This window comes from Notolabrus celidotus, chromosome 16 (assembly GCF_009762535.1).
Source record: "Notolabrus celidotus isolate fNotCel1 chromosome 16, fNotCel1.pri, whole genome shotgun sequence".
Classification (NCBI taxonomy): domain Eukaryota; kingdom Metazoa; phylum Chordata; class Actinopteri; order Labriformes; family Labridae; genus Notolabrus; species Notolabrus celidotus.
Window position 1 is genome coordinate 6,334,387 of NC_048287.1, and position 14,994 is coordinate 6,349,380.

At 42.2% G+C, this 14,994-nt stretch overlaps 1 protein-coding gene across 1 annotated transcript in view; it reads left to right on the forward strand.

The window, feature by feature from the left end:
• The first annotated feature begins 1,763 nt into the window (after window positions 1-1,763).
• The window catches only part of LOC117828450 (ubiquitin-conjugating enzyme E2 E2-like), a 104,688-nt gene continuing 91,457 nt past the window's right edge, over window positions 1,764-14,994 (forward strand). The window contains exons 1-2 of the mRNA XM_034705600.1: window positions 1,764-1,924; window positions 11,145-11,342. Of these exons, the coding sequence (XP_034561491.1) occupies window positions 11,152-11,342 (191 nt within the window). The 5' untranslated portion in view covers window positions 1,764-1,924; window positions 11,145-11,151. The remainder of the gene's footprint in view (window positions 1,925-11,144; window positions 11,343-14,994) is intronic.

The following is a 14,994-nucleotide window of genomic DNA, read 5'->3' on the forward strand; positions in this document are numbered from 1 at the left end:
GACTGTGTCATACACCATAGATCCTCTCAATACGGCAAATCGCGACCATATGATGGTGACTGATTCAAAACCGGTCCTCAGCACATTGTTTGTGTTTTGCACTACATCAACTCATGTCTCACTCCATAAGAAAACACCAAAACATTCTCATAGTGAAAGTTAAAAACACAAACAAACATGAAATGTACGCTTTGCAGGAGGCGGGCAGAACGGCAGGACAGGATTTGATTGGTTTCATCATTTGGCTCCTGATGGCAGTGATTGGTTGGTGTTTCCCCAGGTTTACTTTGGCTGTAGATAGCGGCTTTTTCCACTCTTTTTTAAGAAGACATTATGTATTGATTACCATCGGGACATAGTGATATTTTTAACCAGTATAACAAAAAGCGTATCTAAATGTGACTACCAACCTCAGCTTTAAGTGATTAATTTAACAGTGCAAAACATAACATTTAAAACTGCAACTCTCTACTGGCAGGCCTCCCTGCATGCACAGTTAAACCTCTGCAAATGATTCCGAACGCAGCCGCACGTCTGGTCTTCAACCAGCCAAAGACAGCTCATGTCACTCCTCTGCTCATTTCGCTACACTGGCTTCCAGTTGCAGCTCGCATCAGATACAAAACTCTAATCATGACTTACAAATCAGTAACCAAAACTGCTCCAGTTTACCTGGAACCCCTCATCCAGGTCTACTGCCCTTCTCGCCCGCTACGCTCAGCCTCAGAAAGGCGCCTAGTGGTTCCAGCACATAAGGCCTCAAACTCACTAGCTCGACTCTTCTCTTCTGTTGCCCCTAAATGGTGGAATGAATTGGCCAACTCTATTCATTCTGCAGAGTCCCTCTCTACTTTCAAAAGACAGCTAAAGACCCAGCTCTTTAGGAAGCACTTTGCACTTAGCTAGACTGTTCTCCACTGTTGTCCCCAGTGGCAGATCATGTTTGTTCTTCATACTGTGTATGTTTGTTTTTAAATAACCTGGTGCAATTTTTATTGTGCAATAACTTACCTTATCTATTTATCAGATAGAAGTGTACATAGTGTGTATATATCTGTAATAGTTGCCATATTTTATTTTATTTTTACTTTATTTTATTTTATTTTATTATATTTTACCCTTGTCATTGCTATTATTATTGTTATTATATTTTTTAACTATGTTAGTACATTGTTGTATTCCCCTTTCCCATGTTGTAAGCTGCTGTAACAAAAAGAATTTCCCCCAACGGGTGACAAATAAAGTATATCTTATCTTATCTTATCTTATCTTATCTTATCTTATCTTATCTTATGTCTTCCAGCTACAGTTGACTCGCACTGTCCTGCTCTACTCTGGGAATCTGTGTTCAGCTCTTGAGTGACCCAGCACTTGGTACTTTGGTCATTATTGTGGTGGTGTTAATTGTTGATGATGATAATGGAAGGCCTTAAATTGTTTGGTTGCTTCATTGTAGATGTTCCTTATTTTATTAAGAAAATGAAAAAATAAATAAATCCTTACTTACTTTTGTGCATTGCCTTTACAGTGCTTTGCAGTACCTGCACCCAAATGGACTTGAAGCACTTTGTTACTCTTACTGATCTTGTTTCCTCTTGTCTAGATCTTTGCTTGTGTTGTTCTTGTTCTCGTATGTACGTCACTTTGGATAAACGCGTCTGCTAAATGACTATTGTAACATTGTAACATTGTAACGTTGTAACAAAACTCTCCACGACGGCTCTTATTTTCCCGTCATAACCGGAAGCAGTACTGCTACAGTTCCCCTAACATTCACTTTACGGTCGCAGTTCTGCACATTCTCCAGCAGCAGTCAAAGCAACGGACGGAGAGCAGCGGACACCCAGTGTGACGGATTACGGAATATACAGGGGACATTTTCTCACATTTCTCCTCCCGCCGAGCGTCCAGCCTGCTTGTTAAGGTGAGTCCGCCTCATTCTCCTCAGGAAAAGCCCAACTTGCTGCGTTTCAAGCAGGTTCATTACGTTATCTGGTGGAGGGAGGGAGGGAGAGAGGGAGGGGGCGGTGGCGGCTGTGGAAGAGAGGGGGGCATCCATTCTGTCTTTTGTGCTGGAGCACAAATAACCGGTGGTCAGTGTGGACGCTCCGGACCGGGTCGTCTTCATATCGTTGGATTGATTTGCTGAGCTTCACCCCCGGGTATGTTCATCAGGAAACCGAAGCTGTCTTTGCGTTAACCCCCCGCTGAAACCGGGGATCCGGGGCGGTGAGTGCCCGGGGTGCTCTGGAACTAATGTCTTCAGAACCTGGTCCTAAACATGAACATTTGACAAACTACTCCTTTAAAAGACATGTTAATATTTCAACATGATGTCCTTAAATGGCTTTTTAAACACATTAACAATCACAGTGCTCACTTACTGCACCAAACTGCATTTATGTGCAAAATGTTCAACTTTTCTTCATTTATATTGTAAGTTCAGGTCTAAACACTCACAACAATCAGCATTGTATACATGTATTACCATAAATACATCACATAAATACATAATGAGGTACATCAGTGATGAATAATGAAATATGACTTATCAAAACAGATAAAGAAAGAGAAAAACCAACAGTCTTAAAAAATAAACACCAAAATGCAAGCACTGGTACACAATACATCTACATCATTTTATCAAACTAGTTCATTTTTTAAAATTGTATTTGACTATTTCATTTGATTATTATTTTTTTTATTATTTCTTTTTCATTGATTATTTTATTGTTCCTAATTTATCCTTTTCACTTTTTCTATTTTTCTCTGATGTGATGTCCTCTTATTCTCAAACCCTCTTTTATTGTCTTTAATGCTTTTATTTACTTATCCATTTTTATTTATTTATTTAAAAAAAAACTCTTAAACAAGGAGTTATTGGTCTTAAATGTTCCATGTAAATCAAGTTATTGTTATTATTATATGTCAATAAAATAAATGCAATAATGCATTATTTATCCTCACAAATGAAGATCTGATATTTTTCTATGACAATCCATGATCTTCTCGTTCACGTTTCATTCTGAAGCCACTTCTCTGAGTTTTATGAACCACTATTTGAGATTGGATCAGATACCGCACAGTTAACACAGTTTATAGCTCACAGCACATATTAAGAGAACTCAAAATCACCTCGAGTGTTGTATCCGACTGTATCCAAGATCATGTAGGTGTGTGCCCTCTGAGGGATGACATTTCAGGCACTCTGTCTCCATTTTCAGACCTATTCTAACTCATCTTAAAGGTGTCCAGTGGAAGCGATAAGGTTGTTAAATTGACTTTAATATCCTGTACAACCGTCTTTGGATTTTGCACATCCTGCTCTGTTCTGACTCATTAAAGGAAAGGTTCCAATTGTCCTCCCTAACAGTCCTCAATGCAGACGGGACTGTAACAGCCTGCAGTTCCAATTCTCCTCCCTAACAGTCCTCAATGCAGACAGGACTGTAACAGCCTGCAGAAATGCCTTTGGATATAAATTGAGGCTTCATGGAGTGGTCCAGATATCTTACTGACACCCCAAAGCATGCAGTCAAGATCTGAACTGGAACAATGAAGGAAACTCCTGCATTAGATCTCCAAGTGTCCAAATCCTCACACTGTTCATCAAAATCTCGCTCTACTGGCAAATAACTCTGCGATACACCACATGCCTGAGTCTGCGAGGAGATGGATGTCTCAGTCCTGGAGCCAAGCTGTTTTTCCACACGTCCTCCAAGAGACTGCATCTCCTGTAGCAGCTTGATCTACAGATATAAAGACAGGCATGGTTCATGTACAGACCATTGTTGTACCATCCTCTGATATTCCTGTTATCAGATACTTGTGAGTACACCAGTCAATGCACTGATTCAGTGTCAGAATTAACACACAGCTGTGTTAAATCCTTGCTTCTGATTGGTCCATACTCCATAACAGCAGTCTGTTATTCCTCAACAGCACACTGTTGGGACAAAGAACGGACCGTTGGAGCGGCAAGAAATGTGTGATAACAACCAAACAGGACTTTGTGAAGAGGATTCATTCATGGGGTTTCCTGAGAACTACACACTAAGTGGGCTGTTTCCGTCTATGGAGCTAATATAGGGTTCTAGGAAAAGAAAAAGGGGGCCGGATCCTACATTTCCTAGAGCTATGAAAGCGTATGAAGTCTGAAAATGTGTATTGATTCGGCACCGCAGGAAAAGGTCAAAAGGTCGCCTGATTTATACTTCTGTTTCCAATCTACGCTGTAGCAAACGCCTCAGGTCAGTGTAACACGGGACTTCCACCAGACTTCCATGTTTTCTCGTACGTCCAGCATGGAGCAGGACCGCCTGGGAAGTCATGTGACGGGAGTCATGTGACCAAGGTTTTCTCGCTGTAATTACTGAATCAAGGATTCTCCTCCTCCTCTCATCATCCATGTTGTCTTTCTGGTCCTCTGTAAACCTCTGACCTGTTGACTCCAGGCTTGGCTCCGCTCATCATGACGGTTTGTTGTTGTAGTTAAGTGAAATATGATCCGGAGTGGATCCAGTGGAAGTTAACACATGGACTAGAATAGAAACCTATCAGATCTGAAGGCGTAACAAATTGGAGACGGACCGGACACAGATCTGGTGGAATTTGCCCGTTACTGCTGAATGAAAGATGGGCTGTTTAGATTCTGTTTGAGAGTTGTTGTGGACTCTGGTTCTGAGCCACACCATTAGTGCAAAGTCAAAATGATAATTGGACCCAGACGTGGTTGTGATTGTTTGAGGGGAGTATTAAAATAAAGTAGATCTCCTAATCTGCGTGGAGAGGCGAGGTTTGCTTCAAAACAAAAGAGCAAATATTAAAACAAAGAGTGTATCCCAGGGAGTGTATCTATCTTTACAACGTGTACCCCGCCTGTGAGGATAACCTGTAAGCCTTCTCAGTAACACGCCGTGTAGAGGATCTGTCTGTGCTGATAGTTCTGGTTGAGGTGTTTTGACAGTTTCACACCTGAAAGGGGAAAAAACACCCGTCCAATCTCTGGGATCTTCTGCTCTGTCTGCATTTTTTACTCTCTTGGTTTTTGCAGTGGAAACACATCATTCACCACATGATGAAAGTTTACCTTTAACGACTTGATTCACTGACGTGTGTGTGTGTGTTTTAACCTTTGGAATGATGCCCCCCTGTGTGTCATCCTCACCCTTATAATCCCCTTAATTATCTCACCACCGAATGCATCTAATTGAATCAAATAGCCTGTGTGCAGAGGACTGTTTGTCAAATGTCAGGAGCCGAGTCAGCGTGCCAAAGCTGCTGTCGTGTTTATCGAACAATCTGTGTACGTCTGTCCGATGTGACCATCGTCTCAGCTCCACAGAAAGAAACATGTCTGCACACTTATTCAACTGTATCATACATATTTCAGAGAGGAGCAGGGAATGTAAATAGAGGCATTCACCTTGAGGCTCACACACACACACACACACACACACACACACACACACACACACACACACACACACACACACACACACACACACACACACACACACACACACACACAGATGGAGAGATAGATGGACAGATTGGATTTAGTGAACATGACCTTGTAGGTGTCTTTTCATTATTGAGACTGGATGCTTCAGACCAGCAGGCGTTCAACTCGGCTGATTCTGACGATGAGTGCTAAAAGATGTGAGCCCTGCGTTTTCCCTCCTACCCTCTGTGGCTCAGAATATAGAGCACTGCAGAGCCGTATAGAACCACTACTACAGAGCAGAACCGACTCCTCACTTTCTGTGTTAGCATGATGAATCTGTTCTGTATTCATTGGTAATTGTTAAAGGTGGTGTTGAAGCACAAGAGGCCAGTTTGAGACCATTCTTTAAAGGTCTTGTCTCAAAGTAGATCATCATTTTACTCCGTCTCGTCTCAATCTGAGACAGAGATGACTCAGGATCTAATTCAACATCATTACCGTGTTTAGGGCTGCCAAGATTAGTCGACTAGTCATCGACGACTTATTTAATAATCAACGTCATCATTTACTTTTTTTTTTTTTAAAGTTATATTTTTGGCCTTTTTGCCTTTATTATATAGTACAGCTGAAGAGTGACAGGAAATGTGGGGAGTAGAGAGTGGGGGAAGACATGCAGGAAATGGTCGACCGGCCGGGAATCGAACCGGCGACCCCTGCGACGAGGACTGTAGCCTCTATGTGTGGGGCGCCACCAGCGCCGCATCATTTACTTTTTGAAGCTTTGTTTTTCTCTTGAAACTGCCGCTGTACCTTCCGCTGTCTTGTCTGCCTTTCTGTACGGTGGCCCTGAGAACTCGCAGCACTGCAACTTAAGAAAACACATGCAAAAAGAGAAAACACAAGCAAATTAAGAAAACATCTTCATCAATTTGACAACACATGCGCAGGACACTTCAGTCCCTCCAGGAAGTTGCGATTTCGCAATCGCAACTATCAACACAAATTCAACCAATCAGCGCGTTTTTTTCGCGGCCCTGCAATTTTTTACAATCACCGCAACTTTCCCGCAAATTTGACCAATTACCTCAATCTCAGCCCCTGTACGTCATCGGTTTTGTCATCAATTTGACTTCCTTGGAACATAAACGTAAGTCCTCACTTGATCGGCACTTTTCAACAACAAAACATGCACAGAGAACGGGTGAAAAGAGAGGACAGCAGGCAGGACAAGTGACCATGACAACGTTGTTATTTATAGATTGAGGGGCTCAGTGTTAGCTTGGTGTCTACCTGCAGCAGGTGTGCTTTATGAACCAGCTCTCCTCACCTCCATGCATCTGTCTCATCTTCATTGATGATTTTTACCCCCGGTGTGCGTTAGTGACAAAGACACAACCGGGGGACGTTTGTTTACTATTCGAGGTTTGACGTTGCCGTGGTTACCGTAAAAAGCTCTGCATCTACAGCTTGATTTAATCCAGTTTGGTGATACATCAGACACATTCAGTAAGTTTTGATCAACTCCTTGTCATCAAAGATGCAGATTAATTTCAGAGTGCCGCGAACTGACTGTGCATCAGTCGCAGCGAGGTGCATTCAGGGACCGTCGCAAATGTGCAATACAGTCCTTTCATGGCATTTTTCTGTGAATCAAGAGAATCAAAATACAGTCAGTGGCCACATCAAGAATGCTTTCTAAAAACATCTGTAATTTAGCGTATTTACTTGCCCCTGAGATGTATTTGGGGGAAAAAATCACCCCCCGTTGTGTGCCAATCGAGAAATGAACTATCCAGAGTACACTGGTCTTTTGTACCAGGCTGTAAACATGTTTATTTCTGCTGTAAAGATGGCAGAAAAAGGCTCTTTTGAATTGGTGTGTATGTGGTTTCCGGTACTTCCAGAGCCAGCCTCAAGCGGATCCTCGATGAACTGCAGTTTTTAGCACTTCCACATTGGACTCATATCTTTAGACCGGAGGTTGCCGCTTGATCCAGAGTGGGTGCCAGAATAAACACAGCATGAAAACTCGTCACAGCGGTTTCGACCACAACATCTGTGTTATCTTTTCTTATTGTAAAACTTGGTTAAAAACACTCTTGGGCCAATGGACACATGACCGTGTTTTGATATTCGAGATGTTTAGCTCAAAGAAATCTGCTTTCCTAATAAAGGGATATCTTCATTTTAAAAAGCATTTATCATTGAACTCTCAATAATATCATCACTCAGCAAGACCATAAAAGACACATTAGAGATCATTAATACTTGATATATGTGGCCGGCCCCAGCTGTTATATTTCACTCAATCCAGAAGCAGCACAGACCGTGAGCCCTTTTGTTCAACGTCCTGTACAGTCTGAGTGTATGTCTCTATTTACTCAGAACAGAGCAGGGATCCTCCTAAGCCTGCAGAGTCAACGTCTGCACCAATTACACGCTTTATACATTCAACAACCTTCCCCTAGAATCACTGTAGCCTCCAGCACTCCCATAAACAAAGCATAATGTGGCTCCATGCGTTTAACACAACATGAGATGCTTCAGTGATCGAGAGTGGGCTGCTTTATTTCACTGTCTCTGCACGGGATTTAATGTTAGTGTTGGTCCGACAAACTGAACACATGAAGCTCTTTGAATTGATCTCTTTTTACTGGATCTGTTAGAAGACCAACCCACTGCTCTGCTGCCTTTCTCTGGATTCACTTTTCCCTCTGAGAGATGGTTGTGATCCAGTAGCTCCTCGGGCTGTCATTATTTCCCCACTCTCAAGATCAGCCTGAGGCCACACTGATGTTTTTACCACAGTGTCAACAGGCAGAGGAGAAATGTCATACTCCTTTACATTTAATGTGGTGTGGGTGTTTAGGCTTTATTTCAGTGTTGCTTTTGCTCTTGATAATGAATCACCGTTGTTTTGAGTTTTGGCCAAGCGGCAACCTCAAGCTGAGAAGGAGCCCATGGGGAAGTGGTAAAAAGCCACATACACACCAATTCAAAGAAGCCGATCTTTACAGCCAAAATAAACATGTTTACAGCCTGGTTCAAAAAACGAGTGTACTCTGGATAGCTCATTTCTCTATCTGCACACACTGTACGGGGCGTGAATTTTTTCATAACACGGCAGTTTCGAAGATGTTGAGATTACAAGTTTTCCTTTACCAGAGGCACAGCTGACTTGACTGACAGGCGGGAACACTGTAGCTGTTGGCGTGGAGGCTCAAAGCCCGCCTCTTTATCCCACACTCGCTCAACAGAAGTTATGTTGAGTTCAGCATTTCCAATATGACTCCCGCCGACGATCGGCCTTAAAACGGCGCTTCAGAAACAGATGGGCGACGCCACGGATACTACGTCCATTATTTATACAGTCTATGGTTTTGGCTAAGGGTGTTCTAAAGAGACTTATTTGCTAGCCAGTCCCTCCAGGATTTCGCGGGATTTTTTTGGGATTGTTGCGGTCCAAATAGCCTGAATTTGCGACAGCTTTTTGAAAAAATTGCGCTGAAAGTTGCGATTTTTTTGTTGTTGCTTTTTTCCCCCCAATAACATCTCAGGGGCAAGTAAATATGCTAAATTACAGTTGTTTTTAGAAAACATTCTTGATGTGGCCACTGACTGTATTTTGATTCTCTTGATTCCCAGAAAAATGCCATGAAAGGACTATATTGCACATTTACGACGGTCCCTGAATGCACCTCGCAGTGACAGAGGCACTTGACAGTCAGTTCACACACTCTGAAGTGAATCTGCATCTTTGATGACTAGGAGTTGATCAAAAATTACTAAAGGTGTCTGATGTATCACCAAACTGGATTAAATCAAGCTGTAGACGCGGAGCTTTTTACGGTAACCACGGCAACAACGCCAAACCTCAAACAGTAAACAGACGTCCCCCGGGTGTATCTCTGTCACTAACACACACCCGGGGTAAAAATCATCAATGAAGATGAGACAGATGCATGGAGGTGAGGAGAGCTGGTTCATAAAGCACACCTGCTGCAGGTAGAGACCAAGCTAACACTGAGCCCCTCAATCTATAAATAACAACGTTGTCATGTTCACTTGTCCTGCCTGCTGTCCCCTCTCTTCACCCGTTCTCTGTGCGTGTTTTGTTGTTGAAAAGTGCCGATCAAGTGAGGACTTACGTTTATGTTCCAAGGAAGTCAAATTGATGACAAAACCGATGACGTACAGGGGCTGAGGTTAAGGTAATTGGTCAAAGTTGCGGGAAAGTTGCGGTGATTGTATAAAACTGCAATGCCGCGAAAAAATCGCGCTGATTGGTTGAATTTGCGTTGATAGTTGCGACCGTGAAATCACAAATTCCTGGAGGGACTGGCTAGCTGTGTAAACAAGAACTAAAACTAAGTTTAGAAAAAACTCTGAAAGAAAAGTCCAAATGGAGCACAAGGCGTTCAACACGGCTATACACGGGATCACAGAGTCTGCGGGCAAACAATGTCAATGGATTTGCAGAGTGTGGCTAACATTAGCATGGCTAGCAGCACTGGCCGTCAGTCCTCCCTGCAGGTAAATGTCCAAACCCCTGTGTTTGTCATACATCTCTCCAGCAGAGTTAACCAGACACAGCTAACATCCAACTTTATCTCTGTTATGTTAAATCTAAATATGACTAATTGTACTGTGCCATGAGATGTCATCAGTCATCTGTGATTGTTTACAACCAGGTAGCCAGTGGTGATACTAAAGTAACTTGTTTTACTGACCAGTAAATCTGGTCTGGACTAGCAAGGGTGGCAATGTTTTATCATGTAGTCGACTAAACACACACACATCCCTGGTTTTGACCAATCAAGAATGAAGTATTTTCTCCATGAATACAGTAGTGGTAGACAAACACCTTGAGTGCTCTGCAGAGTAAAGGGACTGTTTTGTTTGTAAAGAGAAAGATCTACCTCTTTAACAAAGAGCTCTGTCCTTTGGGGATTATTTCAGTCATGTCATTATGATAAAAATCAGAGCCTGTTAGTGTCAGAAGAAACACTTTTAAAAGACATTCTCTGATCGGGAACATTTGCCCCTGAGGGTTAACTTGCTGCTGTTAGAGTTGTTTTTATGACTACCACCTGAAGCCATCCAGAGGAACCATTCCAAAATGTTTCTGCACCTTTGAGCCATTAAGACTCCTACCTGTGTGCAAACAGGGCATAGGTTTAACAACACTTAAATTACCCTTTGAGCAAAAAGATTAAAAAAACCAAAACCTTCTTTTTTCCCAGCCTCATTCATTTCAGTGTTTGCTTCTCTTTCTGTGTTTGTCATCTTTGCAGAGTGAGGATCTTTGTTGGTTGGACAGGAGAGGAGATTTTTGAAGATGTCACTTAGTGTTTGTGACTTCTTCTGACATTTAAACCCAAAACAAATCATACATCAGGCGTGACAGTTTCCTCTTGATGTTGGTCATTTAATAATCTACATCTTACAATCTCAGAGACTTCATCTGCTTCATCATCTCACTATTTAATCCTGTCTTCAATAATCTGAAAAAATACCAAACAATTGAAGGCTTTAATTGAATTCATTATGAGTAACCACAGCGATATATCAGGATTGTCCCTTCAGATTTGTTGAACTGGTGTATAAATAATGTCTACATTTTTATGTGTGTGTGTCTCTGTGTGTTCACTTTGAAAGTATATAACACCATGTGGATTATTTGTTGTTGTGTGTGCAGTGTCAGCATGTCCAGTGAGGTGCAGCCGAGGCCGGACGACAGCCCCAACACGAGTGGGGGCAGCTCGGACGCCGAGCAGAGGGAGGCGGCTCCACAGGAGCAGCCGGGCCCCGAGCAGCGGGACCAGACCCAGCCCAAGAAGAAGGAGGCCAAGATCTCCAGCAAGACCGCCGCCAAGCTCTCCACCAGCGCCAAGAGGTAGATCTGCTTTTACTTTGTCCTGATGGAGCTGCTCAAGTGGTCATCTATTATTTACTCCTCCGGCGGATTTATTCCTCCATCTTTGGTGCTGCACACTCACTTCTGAGCGCTGTTGTGGATTTTTAAGACATCATCAGTCAATCAAAGTGGCGCAGGCTGGAACCATTAGTTGATAAATTGTTACTTAAGCAGCATAAAAATAACCGCTCTGATAAATCACTGAAGTCATTGATTCACTTATCGTCCTCTGGTTCCAGCTTCACAAAAAGTGAGACTGTGCTGCTTTTATCTGTTTTCTATCAGCGTAATTTAACACTGTTGGACCGTCACCATGGGCTCTGCTAAATTATAACAGGGGTGTGTGCTTGTAACAGTTAATCAATTAGAAGAAACAACATTATCAAAATAATCAATAATGAATATAGTCATTACAGACTTTACTAATGAGCTTTGATTATTGTCTTTGTTCAGTCAGCTGCAGACCAAACTGTGTACACTAAGGCATCCCTTCCTTTACACTCACATATTCACTACTAAGGAATAAAACACTGAATGACCATGACTTGTAATAACAGTCTATCCTGTGTAAATTCTGCTATTAATAATACTTTTTAAACACACCTCTTGTGCACGCAATCACCTTTTCCTTGGTGAACTCCGGCTCATAAAGTTGTCCACGTATTAAGTTCAGTTGTAAATTTGTCACTTTGAAGCTGCAGACCTGAACAGCTGATGACAATGACCGGCACAAAGAACCCAAAAGCACGACTTAGTTGAAATAACAAAGGAGGCTCTTTATTAGTGTAGTTATGAAACAAAGTGCTAAACCAAAATCACAGCTGAGCTGGAAAATACTCTAAGAAAAAAGGCAAGAACAAAAAATCTCAACAATGCTGGAAAAAACTGTAACAAACTTAACAGATGTGGACTTGGACGGCTCTAGACATCAGCACGAAACACGACGATCTGGCACAAGACAAAGGGAGATCCAGGCCTTTATACATGAGGTAATGGGGCACAGGTGGAAACAATGAGGGGCGGGGACAACAATCACAACGGCGGGAAAACACCAGGGCAGGAAGTGAAGTTGCCTGAAATGAGAGGAGAGACGTGATTACAAAATAAAAGCAGACATCACAAACAGGAAAGACAAGACTGAAGTAAAAAGTGCAAACTTAACATAAACGACGAGACGTGTCAGTGATCAATGCTCTGCAGGCAGAAGAGGATGTCTCTGTTGTGTCTGCAAATAATGCAAAAACGAACGGGCTTTCTGGCGGCAAAGTACAGCACTGAAAATAATCCAAGTTGAGCGTACACCTAAACAGAAGTGAGTGCTAGGGTTGGAATCTTTTAAAATTCGCTAAATGAAGTGGCAGAAATGACCCTGTCTGCAGAAACTGTACCCAACTTGCGTTCCACTTCTCCCTGCAGTTTCTCATTACAGGGGCCGAGCTGAGCAGCAGATCTGTTGTGGCCACAACAATTACTAGTGATATAAAACTCCCACAACCCCACTTCAAAAACCCAGAAATATCCCTTTAAACTACGTGCCACGCACTCAGACTGGCGTAGTTCAGTTCTGTCAGCATGACGGGCTACAAGAGGAGAGAACAGCTCTTCCTCCACTTCACTGCGAAAACCAGACCTGGCAGATTTGATACAAGCTTCCTTTCTCGAGGCTCAACCCCAGATAAAATACCACCGTCCTCCCCGTCCAAACAGACACTCACCTGGAAAAATGTATGATGAACAGATGAAGAATATGATCAAGTCACACAGAGATGGAGTTGAAGGCATGATCACTAATTAAGCTGCATTGGTCACCACTCTCTGAACAAGCAAATCCTTTCACTCTGGTGCTTGTTTTGAGTCTCGTTAGCAGAGCATGTGGCATATTTTAAAGTGTGTTTGCTGGTGCACACAGACATTGTTCTCTCTGCAGCACGGTTAGACATGTGTTTTACTGATTGTACGTGCTACATTCGCACAGGTTTTGTCCTTGAGTCCTTGAGTAACCTTGTCCCTGAAAGTCAAAGTTTTACTGTGTTAAAATGAAGGACACACTCATCCACCTCCTTTAGTCCGGATACTGATACCTGGGCTTTGGTATCGGCTAACATTGATACTTATCTGATCCAACACCAGTCTTCAATTGACAACCTGTGCTCCTCAATGTGAGGGTGAGATCTGGCTGCTCACCCTCCTTAAACCAAAATAAAACAAATAAACATTTATATTTAAAGTGACTGAATCGTAATTATAAATGTGTTCTGACTGTTTGGTAACTACACTTTTCAAAACAAACAACTCAGGTGTAAAGCTGTAAAAGCAGCAGTGGATTAGTCCAGCATTAAAATTCCTGTCTTTAAAGAAACACTGCATCACATGAGAAAAGAAACATCAACATGAAATCATCAAACAAACTGACCTACACTGATGTTTGTAGCTTGTAGCGCTGCAGCATGTGGCGTGTAACTCGTGTCCATTCAGTGTACCGTTAGACTCCAGAGTGATAACAGGCAAACATCAGAGCTCAGATATTTGCGCTGAAGGGATCGCTGTATAACTCTGCTGATTAACGTTTGTACATTTTCTCTTAGAGTTGAGGCAGAGAGGTGTCAGTAACATCTACGAGATGGTAAACTCTCGCTGTACCTGGCTTCCAAGTAGGGACGTAAATTTCAAGTATTTTCCTTGATCCATCCTTGGAAATGTTAACGATCAATAATCGATAAATCATATAAAAAAAAGATGTTTTCTATGTCAGAAATGATGCCAAATGCATTTTTCCCCCTGAATCAAATTTTCCTTCATGACACAATGTATATAACTGACAGTATTGAATAGCTACAGGTGTTCAAAATGTTAAACACACTGAATATCAACGTGTGGAGCAGGCTCATAACCTCTGTGGACATACAGTCATAAAAGTGAAGGCTCAGACTTCAACAAGGGAACAGAGCAGAAACATATTTCAGACTCACAGTGTCCAGTTTTCTGTATACTCGTTCTTATTGAGAAAGATAAGCATGTGAACGCGGTCAGGTGTCAGCTGGGAGAGCAACCGGGTCAGAATCATTCTGGCGGTGGAAAAACAAAGCGCTCATGGAGACCTGTCACTCAGCTGCAGCCCCCAGCTGAGTTTCTTGGCTGTGAGCAACACCTTCAGTCAGCTGATTCACATGAAACATGCTTTAAACTTAAAACCCCTCCCTGATAGCTGAACCAAATATGAGACCACATGATGTTTGTTCCATGTGATAGAAAATCGAAGCAAAAAATGTGTTTGAGTAATTTCATAACAATCAATTAATCAATACTCAATTCATTGTTGACATCTCTACTTCCAAGTGTTCAACCAGGCAGTTGAATCCCTTATTTTCAGCTTGATTTGCCCGTCCAATCAAGCATCAAAACACCCTCTCTGTTATTTTTCACCCTTTCAAACAGTCACTAGAGAGTTTCTAGCGTCTTTCCAACACACGTTAAAGCTGGGGTTGGTAATCAGATTTAGATCCACTTTTTGTTATACTGGTTAAAATGATCTTTATGTCCTGATGGCAATCAATACATAATGTGTTCTTAAAAAAGAGCGAAGAAAAGCTGCTATCTACAGCTGGAGTAAACCTGGGAAAACACCAACCAA